General features: G+C 53.8%; 3 protein-coding genes across 3 annotated transcripts; all 3 read left to right on the forward strand.

Moving 5' to 3' along the window:
* Window positions 1–1,698: 1,698 nt before the first annotated feature.
* CkaCkLH20_06351 (uncharacterized protein) lies at window positions 1,699–2,926 on the forward strand (the record flags this gene model as incomplete). The annotated part of the gene is made up of 2 exons (XM_038889068.1): window positions 1,699–1,816; window positions 1,914–2,926. The coding sequence occupies 2 exons, from the start codon at window positions 1,699–1,701 to the stop codon at window positions 2,924–2,926; spliced, it is 1,131 nt and encodes a 376-aa protein (XP_038745869.1).
* Window positions 2,927–7,221: 4,295 nt separating this feature from the next.
* On the forward strand, window positions 7,222–14,334 carry CkaCkLH20_06352 (uncharacterized protein; the record flags this gene model as incomplete). Its single annotated transcript, XM_038889069.1, has 5 exons — window positions 7,222–7,689; window positions 7,745–8,455; window positions 8,522–8,716; window positions 11,084–11,154; window positions 11,205–14,334. 5 exons carry the CDS (start codon window positions 7,222–7,224, stop codon window positions 14,332–14,334), a joined length of 4,575 nt encoding a protein of 1,524 aa, XP_038745870.1.
* Window positions 14,335–15,308: 974 nt separating this feature from the next.
* On the forward strand, window positions 15,309–15,701 carry CkaCkLH20_06353 (uncharacterized protein; the record flags this gene model as incomplete). The annotated part of the gene is made up of 2 exons (XM_038889070.1): window positions 15,309–15,349; window positions 15,401–15,701. 2 exons carry the CDS (start codon window positions 15,309–15,311, stop codon window positions 15,699–15,701), a joined length of 342 nt encoding a protein of 113 aa, XP_038745871.1.
* Between the last annotated feature and the right edge of the window lie 69 nt (window positions 15,702–15,770).

Below are 15,770 nucleotides of genomic sequence, written 5' to 3' on the forward strand. Positions count from 1 at the left end.
TGCGAGTGGGCAAAGATAGATTGGCTCCCCGGACGCAATCAAGAAAATCGCCTTCACTATCGGTAGGGCTTCGTCGATGATTGTCGCTGACTCTCCACGCGGGCGTCGATTGAAGGCTCTTGGCTTTCAGACCGCGACCGTGACAGAATACATGATCCCCGAGTCGGTCATCGGTAAGTGGTTCCGATCGTCATAAACGTTGGCAATTGAGAAATGAGGCTCTGTCTTTTCTGCTGGGTCAAGGGAAGCCTCGCATGTTCTTGCCCTTCGGTCGGTCTTTCAAACAAACAAGCCACGATCTAAGATGGATCTTAGACGGCATCTTCATCCGTCGTTACTGTGGCTTCTTTTGGGCTAAAGAGGCGACCCCTTCGGCCGGTCTCCGAGCGCTGGTCTCACGTCCGGGGGGGAGGGAAGAGAGGAAATTGAATACCAGACGAGCGCATCTTCTACCCGCTGCCGCAGCCGTAGCCGCAGCCGGGAGGCCATGCTGCTGCATGGCCTGACTGCTGTCAACGTCAAGATCTCAGGAATGGGATGAAAAAGAACTGAAGAGAAATAATCAGTCCGGCCAGCCTGCCCTGCGTTTCTCGCGCACTCGCGTTGCTGTTCTCGGCCGCCGTCGCATGGCGCTTTGGGCGATTCCTCTTGGCACGTGTATCACACCTCGATTCTGTGACCCCCTTTAGGCCGAGGAGAGACGGGACCACCCTTGGATGATGGACGACTTCGCAACGGTGCACCCGGGAAAAGCATGGTCGCAGGAGCAAAGGAAGGGACAGAAGGTTCCTCTTTCGCAGGCAATATGACGGCGTGGTAAGCCTCGCCTGCGTCTCTTTCTGGCTGCTGCTGCTGCTGGCTGACATTGACATGCCCCTGGCCCGTTGTCAGAATTGCTTACCAGGACATCTGGTAATGCTCTGTGAAACACGCTCGCCTCTTCAGAACCAACCCCTCAGCGCCTAATCGTCCGACCTCTCATCTGTCTCGGCCCTGCCAAACACGGCTAGAGGCCGTTTGTGAAAACTCGCCGTTGACTCGCGGGCTCCCGAGTTCGCCGTCCGGGACAAGGGTGGACAGGGGCCCTTCGCCAAACTCCAAGATAGGTCCACCAACACCACCACTCTCTCGAGCATCCGCATCCACATTGAAGCACCTCCAGAGCCTCCTCCATGTCCTCCATGTTCCTCAAAGTGCCCTCTATTGGACTCGCTACCGGCCGTTGACAAGGCCTCGACCAACGCGGCGAACTGCACCATGACAGGCCCCCTGTCTCGCTTCAACCTCCCTCCTCCCCCTTCGTCGCGCCCCCTGCCCTACCTTCTGGTTCCCTTTCCAGGCTACCCTCCATCTTGCCAAGATGGTTACTGGCTCAGGGTCAGGTCGCGACTCCGCCCAGCACCACAGCCTTGCGACAGGAGGTGTTGCAGATGATCTGAGCAGATCAGCGTACATCACAGGTGGTGGGCGTTTGACTACGTTTGTGTCGTTTCGGCTGTCGACCGCCAGACTATGTATAAGATGACCTTCGCGGCATCGTCTCGTCTTTTAAGTTTCCCTCTCTACCCACACATCATATCATTCACTTGTGCCTTCGCCAAACCAGCGGGCTTCCGTCTTTTTCTTCTTTTTCTCTTCTTCCTTCACTTCGTTCCTTAATCGTGCTGGGCACATTGAACTTAGTCTCTGCGAGACAAGATGCTTTCTTTCAAGAACATTGTTGTTGGCTCCGCCATGGTGGCGCTGGTGAGCGGCCACGCTGCCATTCTTAATGTCCAGAGTGACCAGGCTGGTCCCGCTGGTGTTGGTTTCAAGGGTAAGTGAACGAAAAAGCGAACGGGAGAGGAGAGTTCGCGATGGCTTCATCGCGATCTCACTCATTGAGGAATCATCTCACTAACACGGACGCTCAGTTGACCCCAACCTGGCCCGCAACTGCACGACTATCAACCCCTGCCAGCAGGACGCCACTCTGATCCGCGACGCCGAGATCAAGGCCAACACCGTCAACGAATGCGGACGCACTGAGATTTCCGGCAACATCGATATCGGCGAGAACACCGAGAACCAACTGGCCGCCAAGCAGGTCGCTCAGGTCCAGGCCGGCTCCCAGCTCACCGTCACCATCCACCAGGTCAACGCCGACGGTGCCGGCCCCTTCGCCTGCGATCTGGACCCTACCTCCAACTCCCTGGCCGCCACCGGCCAGATCCCTCTCGAGGTCACCAACAACGTCCCCGGCGTCAACGGTTTCTCCCAGGCCAAGGCTCAGCAGTTCAACATCACCGTCAAGATGCCCGCCGACCTCAAGTGCACCGGTGCCTCCACCGGAAACGTCTGCACCGTCCGCTGCCGTAACAACGCCGTCGCCGGTCCCTTCGGCGGCTGCTTCCCCGTCCAGCAGACCGACGTCACCGCCACGCAGAACACCCCCCAGAACATCAAGACCGCCCAGGACCTCGAGGGTGTCCTCAAGAAGCAGCAGCAGAACGCCGGCGACCTCCCCGCCGCCATCGCGGCCAACCAGGTCGACGGCACCGCTCAGGGCAAGGCCAACACCGAGGCCGCCAACAAGCTTCTCGGCGTCCCTGATGTTGTCACCAAGGAGTTCCCGGCCTCCAACACCGGCCCCAGTGTCGACGGCACTGCCGGCGGCGCTGCTGGAGGTGCTGCTGGCGGTAACACTGGCAACGGCAACGCAAACGCCGGCAACGGCAACGCGAACGCCGGCAACGGTAACGCCAACACCGGTAACAACAACGCGAACACCGGCAACAACGGCCGTCAAAGGGGCAAGGCCAACCGCAACGGCCGCCAGGGAGGCAAGCGCGCCGCCAAGCAGAAGCGTGAGGAGAGCAGCGGACTTAGATGGGCCAAGCGCTACGTCGTGCCCGGAGCCGACTTCCAGCCCGAGGTCGCCCCGTGAAGAGGCCTCGCATCAACCTGAAGTTTCAGCTTCTAGAGCGTGCCTTTCCTCCTCCTCCTCCTCCTCCTCTCCCGTGCTGGCAGTGCGGTTCCTCCCTAATCAACTATACACCCCTTTTGCACACACGCGCAATAACAACAACAAACTCACCCGGAACTCAAATTTGTCGATGGAAAGCACTCTTGCTTGTGGGAGCGGTTGGCACTACAAACTCTTTTTCTACTTACTGTGTGTAAAATTATAAAAAAATTTCATAGCAATGATTTGATGTCAAGTCTGTGTTGTGCCTTTGTCTGGAATTTCGTCTCAGTGAGTGTGACTACAGAGAGAAATCTCACCAACGACTCTCTCACTCTCACTGAGCACTCAGTGAGAATGAGCAGCAAAGTGAGTTGAGTCGTCAAGGAGGGTGTTTGAGTTGTCTCAATGCGGCAACCCGGAGGTAACGGGGATGCCGGCCGAGGCTCTGTCTTGGTCAGAAATCCGAGCACCCCCAACCCCAACACCCCCCCCAAAAAAGACTGTGAAACCTGGTGGTGGAGTCGTTGGTTTTTTCCCTCTTGTCCTGGGAGGCCGTTATCTCCCTTGGTCCGTTGGAGGAGTCCCCGTGCTGAAACGCACGGATTCTGTGGATAACAGGCGAGGTCGGACGGAATAAGGAGGCCATGGTCGTACGATTTGAGCCGCGCAAGAAGGAGACGGCTCGGTCTCACAAGGACACGCGGATGGCGTGGTGGGCTCAGAGGTAGTAGGCCCGGCGCGTTCTTCCGCTTCCATGTCAAACCAGCAAGTGTGATGAAAAACTTGAACGGTCGCACTTGTACCGTTATCTCTGTGTTTTGCGAGTTGACTGCGGAGTTTCATGAAGATGGGGGGAGAGTTTTCGCTCTCGCTGACGTACAGTTTGGCCATTCTTAGCAGCATACCAGATAATGCCCACACTGACTGATACACCATACCAGTAACTACGCTCCAGAAGCTTGAGTATGTCCACAGTCTGGTGGGAGCAGCAGCCAGCAAGCCTCCTCCAGCAGCGTTTCTCCAAGGTTTGAAAAATGCCCCGGTGCTAAGCCTTACACATGTGCGTCAAGCTCACTCGGATCTCTTGGCTTCAACTGCGAGTCTGAGGTGAAGATCCACGCCTCCGCCAGCTGATTGGGCCCTCCATGGACAATCCCGTACATGTTTAACTCGGCCGTTAAAGACCGTCAGGCCTATCACCGGCCGGAAGTGCCTACCTACCTCACTCCTACTCATGGGCAGATGCCATAGCTGAAAAGTATCCCGGCCTTTTGGCTTTTCATCAGTTGCTGTACTTAGCAAAGGGGCGAAAAGTGAAAAAGTGGGATGGCACACCCGCCCGCGGGATTCTGTTGTTAGCGTTCACTCGTACCTTGCAGATGAGAGAAAAGTCAATGACGTCCACCCACCCCCCAACTCGAACGGGCAACCACTACGGACATTCTTTTTCTTCACTTCAATATGCCCACAGCTCACAACCTTCGACGAAGATCAATCATGATCGCCTTTTCGTGCTCCCAACGCATTGCGAAGCGCGGTCTCAGCAGGCAAAACGCTCCGGCTATGCGGTCTCTCGAATATTCGGTTTACGATCGGGCATCGCTCGGCGTCTGAGGTTTTCTTTTTCTTTCTTCAAGTCAATGTTTCAAGTGTTTCGACGACAGACGTGGGGGACCCGGCGAAGGGATGAAAAAGGAAGCCTTGCCTTTCGGTGGCGTGGGAAATCGAGATGGGATGTACGGCGCATCCCGGTGATCATGTGTGAGTCAGTAGATGTGTGATGTCCCTTAACCTTACATCAGCAGCATGTTTAACGCTGTTTGATCGCTCTACTCTGCTGCTGTTTTGTTCTTTTGACTTTTAAGGTGTTGCTTCTGCGCCTGGCGTTTAAACGGGTCCAGGCACGAAACATATGACATTGGTTTTGACTTTGGGGGCGCAGTATGACAAGAAACTGACAAAGGGAACATGTGTCTGACAAGCTTAGCATCGTAGCTTATTGCTGCTCTCACATGTTTCTGCATCTCGAAATAATGTGTCACAGATGCATATAATACTCGTGGCTGGCTCGTGGGGAGGCAATGTGTTATCTAACTTGCTTTGAGAGCAAGAGAAGGTTTAGTCTTGAAGCACGAGCGCGTTGTTTGCTCCGGCGAACTTTGATATCGTACCAGCTGGCCATTTTAGTTCTCTGGCCAACTTGGGGAAGGTATCTCCGTCTTCGATTTACATGTTCATGTCGGTTCGGCTGCTTCCGTGTCCTATCCAGCAGAGCCCCAATCTTTCCATCTCCTCTATGGTCGACGGAGTTGCGGCAACTTCATTGCGGATCACTTACCCAGTCATTGACAAACATGCTCAACAAGACACCCCGCAAAATGGGTCCTGATTAATTAATGATGCGTGCAATGAGCGTGAGAATCTTTCCAAGGCCAGCGGGACCATAACTCGAATAATACGGCTGGTCCAGATCTTTTCGTTTTGCTGCTTCCGGCGGCATTCCCGTCGTCCGGTTCACAACTTCATCTCCGGGGGGTTGCATTGCAGGCATTCAACGAATGATGGTGTGCAACTCGCAGGCCAAGCACCGCCAAGGGGAGCCGCAAAGCTTGAAATTCCATATCGAAGAAGAAAGTGACAGGCGCGTACTTGGCGATCGTTGACGTTCACAGACAGCGGCGTGCTATCCTCCGTGATGTCGGGGCGCCTACAGGGGTTTTATTGCCTCAAAAATCCTTCCGCACCAAGTAGATTACTTGCGTATGGAGAATTTGAGGTAGCATTGACTACGTAACTACGGACTTTCTGCTAAGCCTCAGCCGGACAGACCCGAGATCGGGGCATTTCACGACCGCTCGGCTCAATGACCCCGATAGGTGGACTGTTTTTCGCGGTCCGTCATTCCGTGCGATGGCTCCGTAGGCCCACGGCCCCACATCCGGCACTCCAAGCCGGAGGGCGGGGCAGGCATGGCCCGAGTTTGGAAAAGGGGTCCAAAAGTAAAATAAACTAAGGGGTCCAAAAGTAAAATAAACTAAGGGGCCAAATGGGAAGAATTGGATAAACAGAAAGCTTGAGTCTGTTTATATTATTCTCAGGGCGCCCAGGGTTAAAAGAGAACAGTTTTAGAGGAGATAGTCAGTAGCTATGCGCTAGCAAATATCCAAGTCGGCGGCTTCTCACACCATACAGCGCCACAGCGGGCTGAGTCCCGCGTGACGAAGAATGAGGCATACAGAAACCACAACACTGACCCAGCATGGCGGTGATTTAATTTCGTGAACGGCATGCCATCCAGGAACCAGGCAGATGCACCCGGGGCTGGAGAAGTCTCTTTCCTCCTAACAGACGACACTGCCAGTGAACGAACTAGTGCCGCAAGTAAGGTGGTGATGTTGGTCATATGAGGCCGTCACATCCGCCTCTGCAGCTTCGGTATTGCTCTTCTAATGCCGTGTGCTCCGGACTCTGCAAGGGACAAATAGATTACCCAGCCAATCGCGAGGGGATTCGGCCATGCGAGCGGAGGGCGGTGGCAGTTCTTCCGTCCAGGTGCCCCTTGCAGGTTTCCCAACTTGGCTTTGCGGAGAAGACACGCGATGTCACCTCACCCCGGGATGCGGCAACATGATTCTCTCAACTCGCTCATACCACCTCCAATCCCCGCGTCACCAGAGCGCCGGTCCTAGAGTGATTAATCAACCTGTTGCGGCCGGCCTGCCATCAGACATATTGACAGAGCCAAGGCTGCGCCTTACGAATCAAGCCTTCGCCCAGAAATGCTTCTCCCGACGAATTAGTCTCAGACCATGTTCGTCCAATCTAGCTCGCTGGGTGGAAGTGCGGGAAGACATCCGATCTTTTTGGCCCTCAGGTCCCACCAGACTATCTTCCTTCGACTGGACGAGAGCCCCGGATGAATGTTCCCAATTGAAAGCATCGCGATTCACTTCCGGGAACCTGACCAGCCCCTGGCCGGAAATTAGAGAGTTTGGGAAAGAGAGAAGGAAAGTGAGGGGCTCAACAGCATCATCTCATGATAGTTTAACCTTGAATGCGACTTCGAAACAGTTTTCGAGAGTCTATATAAGTTGGCCGAGGCCATCCCCTCAGTTGAAGCTTTCTTTCCCCCTCATCCCAAGCCACCCGGACATTCTTTTCTGGCCATTGCCTTTCGCTCTTTTCTTCAGACCATCTGAATCTTCACACTCTTTCCATTCTCTCTCTCGTCCCGTCTTTATCGACTGAACTAGTCTTATCCACCAAAATCCACCATGTTGACCAAGGTTTCCACCATTCTGGCCCTAGCGGCCGCCGTCCGCGCGCAGCAGGTCTGCACTCTCAACGCAGAGACCAAGCCGGCCATCACCTGGTCTACCTGCGCCGCCGGTGGTGCTTGCACCAAGAACAACGGCGCCATCACCGTCGATGCCAACTGGCGCTGGACTCATCAGACCAGCGGCAGCACAAACTGCTACACCGGCAACAAGTGGGACACTTCCATCTGCAGCACCGGCGAGGACTGTGCGTCCAAGTGCTGTCTCGATGGTGCCGACTACTCCGGCACGTACGGTGCTACCGCCACCGGTGATTCCCTCAACCTCAAGTTCGTCCAGCAGGGACCCTACAGCAAGAACATCGGCTCTCGCATGTACCTCATGGACAGTGCTGGCGAGAAGTACGAGATGTTCAAGCTTCTTGGCCAGGAGTTCACCTTTGATGTCGATATCTCCAACCTTGGTGTAAGTTATGAGAACTTACCACCTCCTAGAACAGCTGGCTAACACGAACATAAAGTGCGGCTTGAACGGTGCTCTCTACTTCGTCTCCATGGATGCCGACGGTGGTGTTGCCAAGTTCCCCACCAACAAGGCCGGCGCCAAGTACGGCACCGGATACTGCGACAGCCAGTGCCCTCGTGATCTGAAGTTCATCGACGGCAAGGCCAACGTCGAGGGCTGGACTCCGTCCTCCAACGACGCCAACGCCGGCGTCGGTAACATGGGATCTTGCTGCTCGGAGATGGACATCTGGGAGGCCAACTCCGTCTCTACCGCCTACACCCCGCACCCCTGCGAGACCATCGGCCAGAAGAGCTGCAGTGGTGACGCCTGCGGCGGCACCTACAGCAAGACCCGCTACGCCGGCCAGTGCGACCCCGACGGCTGCGACTTCAACAGCTACCGCATGGGCAACACGACCTTCTACGGCAAGGGCTCTCAGTTCGCCATCGACACCTCCAAGAAGATCACCGTCGTCACCCAGTTCGTCGAGTCCGGCGGTGCCCTGTCCGACATCAAGCGCTTCTACGTCCAGGACGGCAAGGTCTTCGCCAACTCCAAGTCTGACGTTGCTTCCGTCGACGGTAACTCCATCACCAAGGACTTCTGCAGCGCCCAGAAGAAGGCTTTCGGCGATGACGATGTCTTCACCCAGAAGGGAGGCCTTCCTCAGATGGGCAAGGCTCTTGCTGACGGCATGGTCCTGGTCATGTCCGTCTGGGATGACGTGAGTTGAACCCTGTACCTGTGAACAGTCTGTGAAAGACCCCTAGCTAACAGAACTACTTCACAGCACAACTCCAACATGCTCTGGCTGGATTCTTCTTACCCCACCGACAAGACCGGCGCTGGCGTTGCCCGTGGAACTTGCGGAAAGGACTCCGGTGTCCCTGCCGACGTTGAGTCCCAGGCTCCCAACTCCAACGTCATCTTCTCCAACATCAAGGTTGGCCCCATTGGCTCGACCTTCAACTCCGCTGGCACTGCTGTAAGTACAAAAGTCTCATGGAAGCTACATCTTGCACGAAAATTGCTAATACTCTGTCTGCAGTAATGAGCCACAAGCCGATGTCCGTGGCACTGTCACTTCGCAGTTTGCGGATTTCGACAACGGCGAGAAGCCTCTAACTTCAAACGCAAACTTCTTGAAAATTCTGCTGTATATGATTTCATACTTGATGTATATAGAAAAAATGACTCTCGCGACTTTGGAACGTGGAAAAGTCGTTGAATAAAAGTTTCCTGCCTGTCATTCGACTGGCTCGTTCTCACAGCCTTCCTCTCAGAAGATGTTTTGGTTTATGGGCTGCTCAAAGTGAAAATAATCTAAATCGATACTGCAATAAAAATGAGTGAACCCATGGGAAAAGACTTGTCTTGGACTGTGGCAGCTTGGGTTTGTCTGAATTCGGACATTGAGATGGCTCGAGGTATTTTCCATTCTGTGAGAGCTAACATGAGCCAGCATTTTCGTATTCACCCAGCAAACGAGTATCGCTATTTTCACCAGGTGAGATTACCCTACAGAAATAACATGCATGAAATCCAGAGGTTGGACGCGTACTCGTGTTGTCCTACCTCAGCCCCATCGGTTGCCTTGATTGGTGTCACGGATCCGAGGCTACGGATCGGCTCTCCGGAGGCCCCCCGCCCTCCGTCCCCCGTCCCCCGGCGCCCCACGTATGTACCGTCCATGCAGAAAACCTCGTCCCTTCCGGAGTAGACGCTTTATCGGCTCATTCAAAGCTCATCAGACTTGATGTTTTCATGTCACTAGCTTGCGTCGTGGACCTTGATGTGTCACCACCTTACTTGGTTGGCGACCTCAGAAAGAAAGAAGATATAGCTTAATTAACGGCACCGTGTGAGTATAGAAGTAATCAGAGGGCTTCCCCGATCATGCTCGAGGACGTTCGCCGTTCGCTCCTGGCCAGCTTGAGCTTTTCACCACGTTGTACAGTCCTCCGATCCAAGCGACTCGCTTCAATCGACTCCTTGAAGAAGTCCACAGGAAGCGAGATGAAATCACTACCATAGGTGAGCATACCTTTGGTTCTTCTTAGTGAACCGGAAAGGAAAGTCATTGATTTTACTTGGCGCATCCTGAATGATTTGAGAGAGCGTGAAAATCTGCACGACTAGTTCACGAAATGAGAAAGTATTCAACGAGTAAACGACCGGGGCCTGGCTACTTACCATAGTGGACAGGTAATCGAATGCTTCATAAGCCATGGCTCAATGCACTCTGTGCAGAAAATATGTCCGCATGGGAGTTGTGCCACAAGCGTCCCAGCCGCGAAGTCTTCCAGGCAGACAGAACATGTTGCTGCTGTAGCCACGCGGGCAGCTGAGTGGAGCTTGCTATGAGCCAGTTTCACCAATGGGGGCTTGGTGAGATGATTTGATCCGTAAAAGCGGCTGAGAGGTTGTGATGTTCGAATGCCATACTGGCTCTGGTATTCATCTTGTTCTGTGGGAGTTGGGCGAATGGGTCGACGTGGTATCTTGACCTTCTTCCACGCAAACATGTATAAGCCAAGGCCGATCAACAGAGCAAAGGCAACGCATAGAGCTGCTGCAACCGCGCCTGGCTGCTTAGAAGGCTCCCAGGACTGAGGTACGACGCTCGGAGTTGCATCGGGAGTGCTTGTCGGGCTCATAAGGATAGAAGAGAGGAGTGAGGTACAGACATAAGCATAGGAGGCGAACGTGGGATGGTGCAGGTGGCTTGGGACTTTCGAGCTGGAATGGATGACTTTCGGCCCTGATTTATTCTCCAGGATTTGGTCAACCGCAGTGCGTGATGCTACGTATCTCCAACCATCCTCACCGACTCAATTCCATGTGATGTTTCGGCTGAGGGATTAACAATCATTGTGTCCGGCTTCCCGCATCTGGCTCGATGACCAGGCATCACCAATTCTTGGCGACCGATTGGTACGGTGTTTATGTTGTCTGGGGTTGCCAGCGCCCGTTTCCCACGGGGAAATTACAGTTTGTAGGTAATTTTAACGTAATGGATGTCCATCAACACCGAAAGGGAGCGCGAACGCATCCCCCTTTTGTATGAGGCATTTTCTCTTGGCATTCCCGCGGATCTGCCTGGCCAGGCCTCGTGTAAGTGGCATCCCGGAGGCCGCCTGCCAACAATGACGACGGAAGACAATTCAGGACTGGAAAGAAAAGAAAAATGTTATAAACAATGAGCAAAAAATGAAGTTGCATTGCAGTTGGCCTCGCATCACTTGTCCTACACCGCAACCTGTTTCTCTTCGCTGTCGAGCGAGCCCTCGTTGAGCACATACCGCAATCAGCCGTGACGATCTGAAGAAAATGACGGAAAAAACACGTCCAGACCCAGCTCAGTCTGCTCATATCTCTTTTCAGAGAGAAGAAGCAGCTGGCCGTCACAATCGCGGTCGAGAGGTGAACACCAAGTCCGCCAATCGACCGCGATCAGCCCATTCGGCCTCCAGTTCTGTCTCCAGACGCCGACGCCAGAATGGCTCCGACAACTTGGGAATCCAGATTGGCTACCGAACTCTGTCAATTCACGTCTCGGAATCTCAGCATGCGGCTGCGAACGCCGAGACTGATCTCAAGGCGGTCAAGGACGGCGACGACGAGTATTTCGCTGAACTCAACTTTCACACCTCGCCTGGATCCCAAGTCTGCCAACAGTTCGACGTTTCAGAGGACCAAGGTCTTTCTGAAGCTGAAGCGGCTTCTCGTCTTCAGAAGAATGGACGCAACACCCTCCCCGAGCCGAAGACGAATTACCTCAAGAAGCTGTTCTTCTACGTCTTCGGCGGCTTCTGCTCCGTGCTCTGGGTCGGAGCCATCATATTCTTCATCTGCTGGCGGCCCCTGAGCGATCCTCCTTCGGCGCAAAATCTCGCCATGGCTGTCCTGATCTTGATCGTCATCTTTCTCCAAGCCGGGTTTTCTGCTTTCCAGGACTGGTCCACCCAGAAGACGATGAAGTCCATCACCAACCTCCTTCCATCAGAGACTCTCGTGCTACGTGCAGGCTCCGTCAAACGACTCTCCGCATCCGAGCTCGTCGACGGCGACATCGTTCATCTGCGCACTGGAAGCAAGGTCCCGGCAGATCTCCGACTCCTCTCCCACTCCGGCGACATCCGCTTCGACCGCGGCGTCCTCACCGGCGAATCCGATGAAGTCGAAGGCGCCCTCGACTCGACCGATCCCAACTTCCTCGAGAGCCGGAATATTGCCTTGATGGGTACAACAGTGGTCAACGGTCATGGTGTTGGCATCGTCGTACTGACGGGTGCTCGATCTGTCATGGGCAGAGTTGCACGCGCTACTACCGACGTTGGCGAGAAGGTCACACTAATCCAGAGAGAAATCTGGCGATTCGTTCGCATCATCGTCGTCCTCACAGTCTTCTTGGCGCTTCTGATCTTCGTTGCGTGGATTGCGTGGCTCAAGAGAGATCATCCATCTTACATGAACGTGGTGCAGATGCTGAACAATGTCATGGGATGCGTGGTTGCCTTCATCCCGGAGGGCATGCCGGTGGCGGTTGCTCTGACGCTGATGATGGTTGCTCGACGCATGAAGGCAGTTAACATTCTTCCAAAGGGTCTGTCCACAGTCGAGACTCTTGGCTGTGTCAACGTTATCTGCTCTGACAAGACGGGTACGTTGACGCAGAACCAGATGACAGTGCACTCTATTGCGTTCGTCGACAAGTTGCTCGACTCGCCAGAGAGCGCGTATCAGGCTCTTGAAGCTGAGAAGCCCGACACAATCTTCACCATGCTACAGAAGGCTGCGATTCTTTGCAACGACGCTTCTTTTGAGACAAGCTCCATGCACCTTCCTCCCCACGAAAGAACAGCCGAGGGCAATGCTACTGATGTGGCCATTCTCAAGTTTGCTGCTGCAGGCCGAGGAGGTGACGATCTTGTAGCGGCATCTCCAAGAGTTTTCTCCATCCCATTCAACTCCAAGAACAAGTGGATGCTTTCCATGTGTCGCGAAGATGGGTCACCTGAGAAAGGGAACAGGTTCCAAATGTTCATCAAGGGGGCTCCCGATATCCTCCTGCCCGCTTGCACCAGCTATTGGTCGGAGAAAACCAAGTCAGTCCAGCCTCTGGACCCTGCCGGACAGCAGTCATTCAAGGAAATCCAAGACAAGCTGTCTAGGAATGCCGAACGCGTCGTCGTCATTTGCGAGAAACTCATGGAAACCACGGAGTCTCTCGGAACCAACGCCTTCAGCGATGAAGTAGCCACGAAAACTTTGGAAGACCTGACCGTCGTCGGAATCCTCGGCATTATCGATCCTCCCCGACCAGAAGCGGCTTCGACCGTGGCTGACTGCCGTCGCGCCGGCGCCAGGTTCTTCATGGTGACCGGCGACTACGGGGTCACAGCCGCCGCCATAGCCCACAACATTGGTATCTTCACGACTTCGGAACCCGACACCTTCGACACCATCCGCCGGGGCATGACACCGTCCGCTCAGGAGCTTCGCAGTGAGCGGATCTGTGGCAACGGTCGCAGCCTTCTTCTTGAAGGCACTTCTGTCGCTCGACTCATGGCTCAAGACTGGGACATTGTGTGCGAGTATGATGAGATTGTCTTTTCACGCACGACTCCGGAGCAGAAGCTTCGTATCGTCAACGAGTTTCAAAGCCGCGACAATGTTGTCGCTGTTACTGGCGATGGCGTGAACGATGCGCCGGCCCTTCGTGCTGCCGACGTGGGTGTAGCCGTCGTCACTGGCAGTGACGTCGCCATCGAGGCAGCCGACCTGGTCTTGTTGGACCAGTTCGACTCGATTGTGGAGGCCATTCGTCTTGGGCGTCTTGTTTTTCAGAACCTCCAAAAGGTCATTGCTTACCTTCTACCCGCCGGTAGTTGGTCCGAGATCTGGCCTGTCATCGTCAATGTCTTCTTCGGCGTACCTCTGCCTCTGAGCGTCTTTCTCATGATCATCATTTGCGTCTTCACCGATCTCTTTCTTTCGCTATCTCTGATCATGGAAAAGCAAGAGTTCGATCTCCTGTCACTTCCCCCACGCAACGCAAAACGTGATCACCTCATCAACCTGAAGATCTACGCCCAAGCCTACCTTTTCACGGGCTTCATGGAGACCATCTGCGCCCATTCCATGTTCTTCCTGTACATGTGGAAGTATGCTGGCTTCCCGATTCAAGAGCTGTTCTTTCTTTTCGAGGGTTACGGTGAGGGATACCACGGCTATACGCTCGACGAGCTCACAAAGTTCAACGCTACGGGCCAATGCGTCTACTTCGTGACTTTGCTGTTCCTCCAATGGGGAAATATTCTTGCCGTCCGCAACCGAAGGCTAAGCATCGTCCAGGCTGATCCGATCACCAAGAAGAGACGGAACCCGTGGTTAATTGCGAGCGCGATCATCAGTCTCGCAATTGCCATTTTCGTCACCGAGGTTTCTGGGATTCAAAATCTGTTTGGGACTGCCTCGGTTCCCATTGAGTTCTGGCTGATTCCCGTTCCATTGGCATTGGGTATCTTATTCATGGACGAGATCAGGAAGTTACTCGTCAGATTATTCCCCCAAGGTCTGATTGCAAGGGTGGCATGGTGAAAATGCTCCGGTTGAGCTCTTGCGGTGGAAGTGCGAGTATGATGGATGTCAATGGAGAGACGATTGCAAATACTTGGACTCGAGCTGTCTTCGAGTCCTCCGTCCAGTTCAGAAAATAAACCACCGCCATCCTCTGCTTGTGTCTATCTCTTGTTTGCATATCTAGTAACAACCGAAATACCCGGCAGGTTGCTGAAAAGCCGGAGTAGTCCAACGAATAAAAGGCTGAAGAAATCAGAGGAAGCAAGGCAGCTTTTAGGTTTACTCTACTCGGATTACGGAAATGGTTTGGTCTAGATTTAAGTCCCCCAGATGCCCAACTCGTCTAACTTCAGACACCTGAATAAGGTTTAAAAGACTGCTTGAAGATCCGCAATTCGGGCTGAGCATGGAATATTCAATTAGATCCAAATCCGGAGGCTGCCGGTGGGCGGTGGCATGTCAAAATGTGCCGAGAGAACGGGAAGCCTCCGATATATCGTTCATCCGCAATTGTCAGAAATGCAAGCCGGGATCATATGACAGCCTCAGACTTTATTTAGCTGCAGGACCACCAGGCATTGGCCAAAGGTGAGGAGCGAGTTTCGTATTAGCAGGGTATGTCCTGTTTGAAACTGGCAGCGCCGCTTCTAGAAGTCTTGGTCTTTGGATGACACCGAGTCAGTGAGACGGTGTCCGGACTACAGCGGACATCACCTGCGCTTGCTGATGACGACGTCTGCAAGACATGCCGTGCTATACTTGTCACGGTGGAACTCAGTATACGGAAATATGTGAACCTCATACTCATACTCTGAAATGATAAATACTCTGATTTCTCTTAACCTTTTGCTTTCATGCTGAGGTATCAATCCTACTAACTCTTCACTGCCACCGACTCAGTTGCTCAGCTTCCAACTCGCCCACAGTCAATATCTCAGTATCCCACAGATATTCTGGTCACATATCCTTAGAGTATTTCACATCGAGCCAAAATGAAGGCCGCATTTTTCACATTAGCAGTTGCATTCTTTAGGTATGTTTAAATTTCTCATCTATTTAAATGACAGTGACTAATGTAACCCAGCGCCGCCGCTGCCCAACAAAAGTTCAGATGTCGCTGCGCAGACGCGGGTGGCAACAACATTGCCGGCGTCGGCAGCCTCTGCACATCAAAGGGCGGAAAGCTCGAGCCGAGTCGCGACGATCTTTGCATTCAAGTTCCCTCAAGATTCACCAACGAGGAATGTGCAAAGGTGCAACAGGGAGCCACCGGTGACTGCATCGTCGACGATGTCGGAGGGGGAAGCACCGTTGTTACGACTGTTGCTGCGGCATCAGCTACTCCCAAGCCCAAGCTCGTTCGGGGGGCACCATGGGAGGCCTAGGCATCATATCCCAGAAATCATGGAGTGAGTCCAGGTCTTGTGGACATTTGGCTTGAAGATGTGGTCGAC

Source organism: Colletotrichum karsti, assembly GCF_011947395.1.
Source record: "Colletotrichum karsti strain CkLH20 chromosome Unknown Scaffold18, whole genome shotgun sequence".
Lineage (NCBI taxonomy): Eukaryota > Fungi > Ascomycota > Sordariomycetes > Glomerellales > Glomerellaceae > Colletotrichum > Colletotrichum karsti.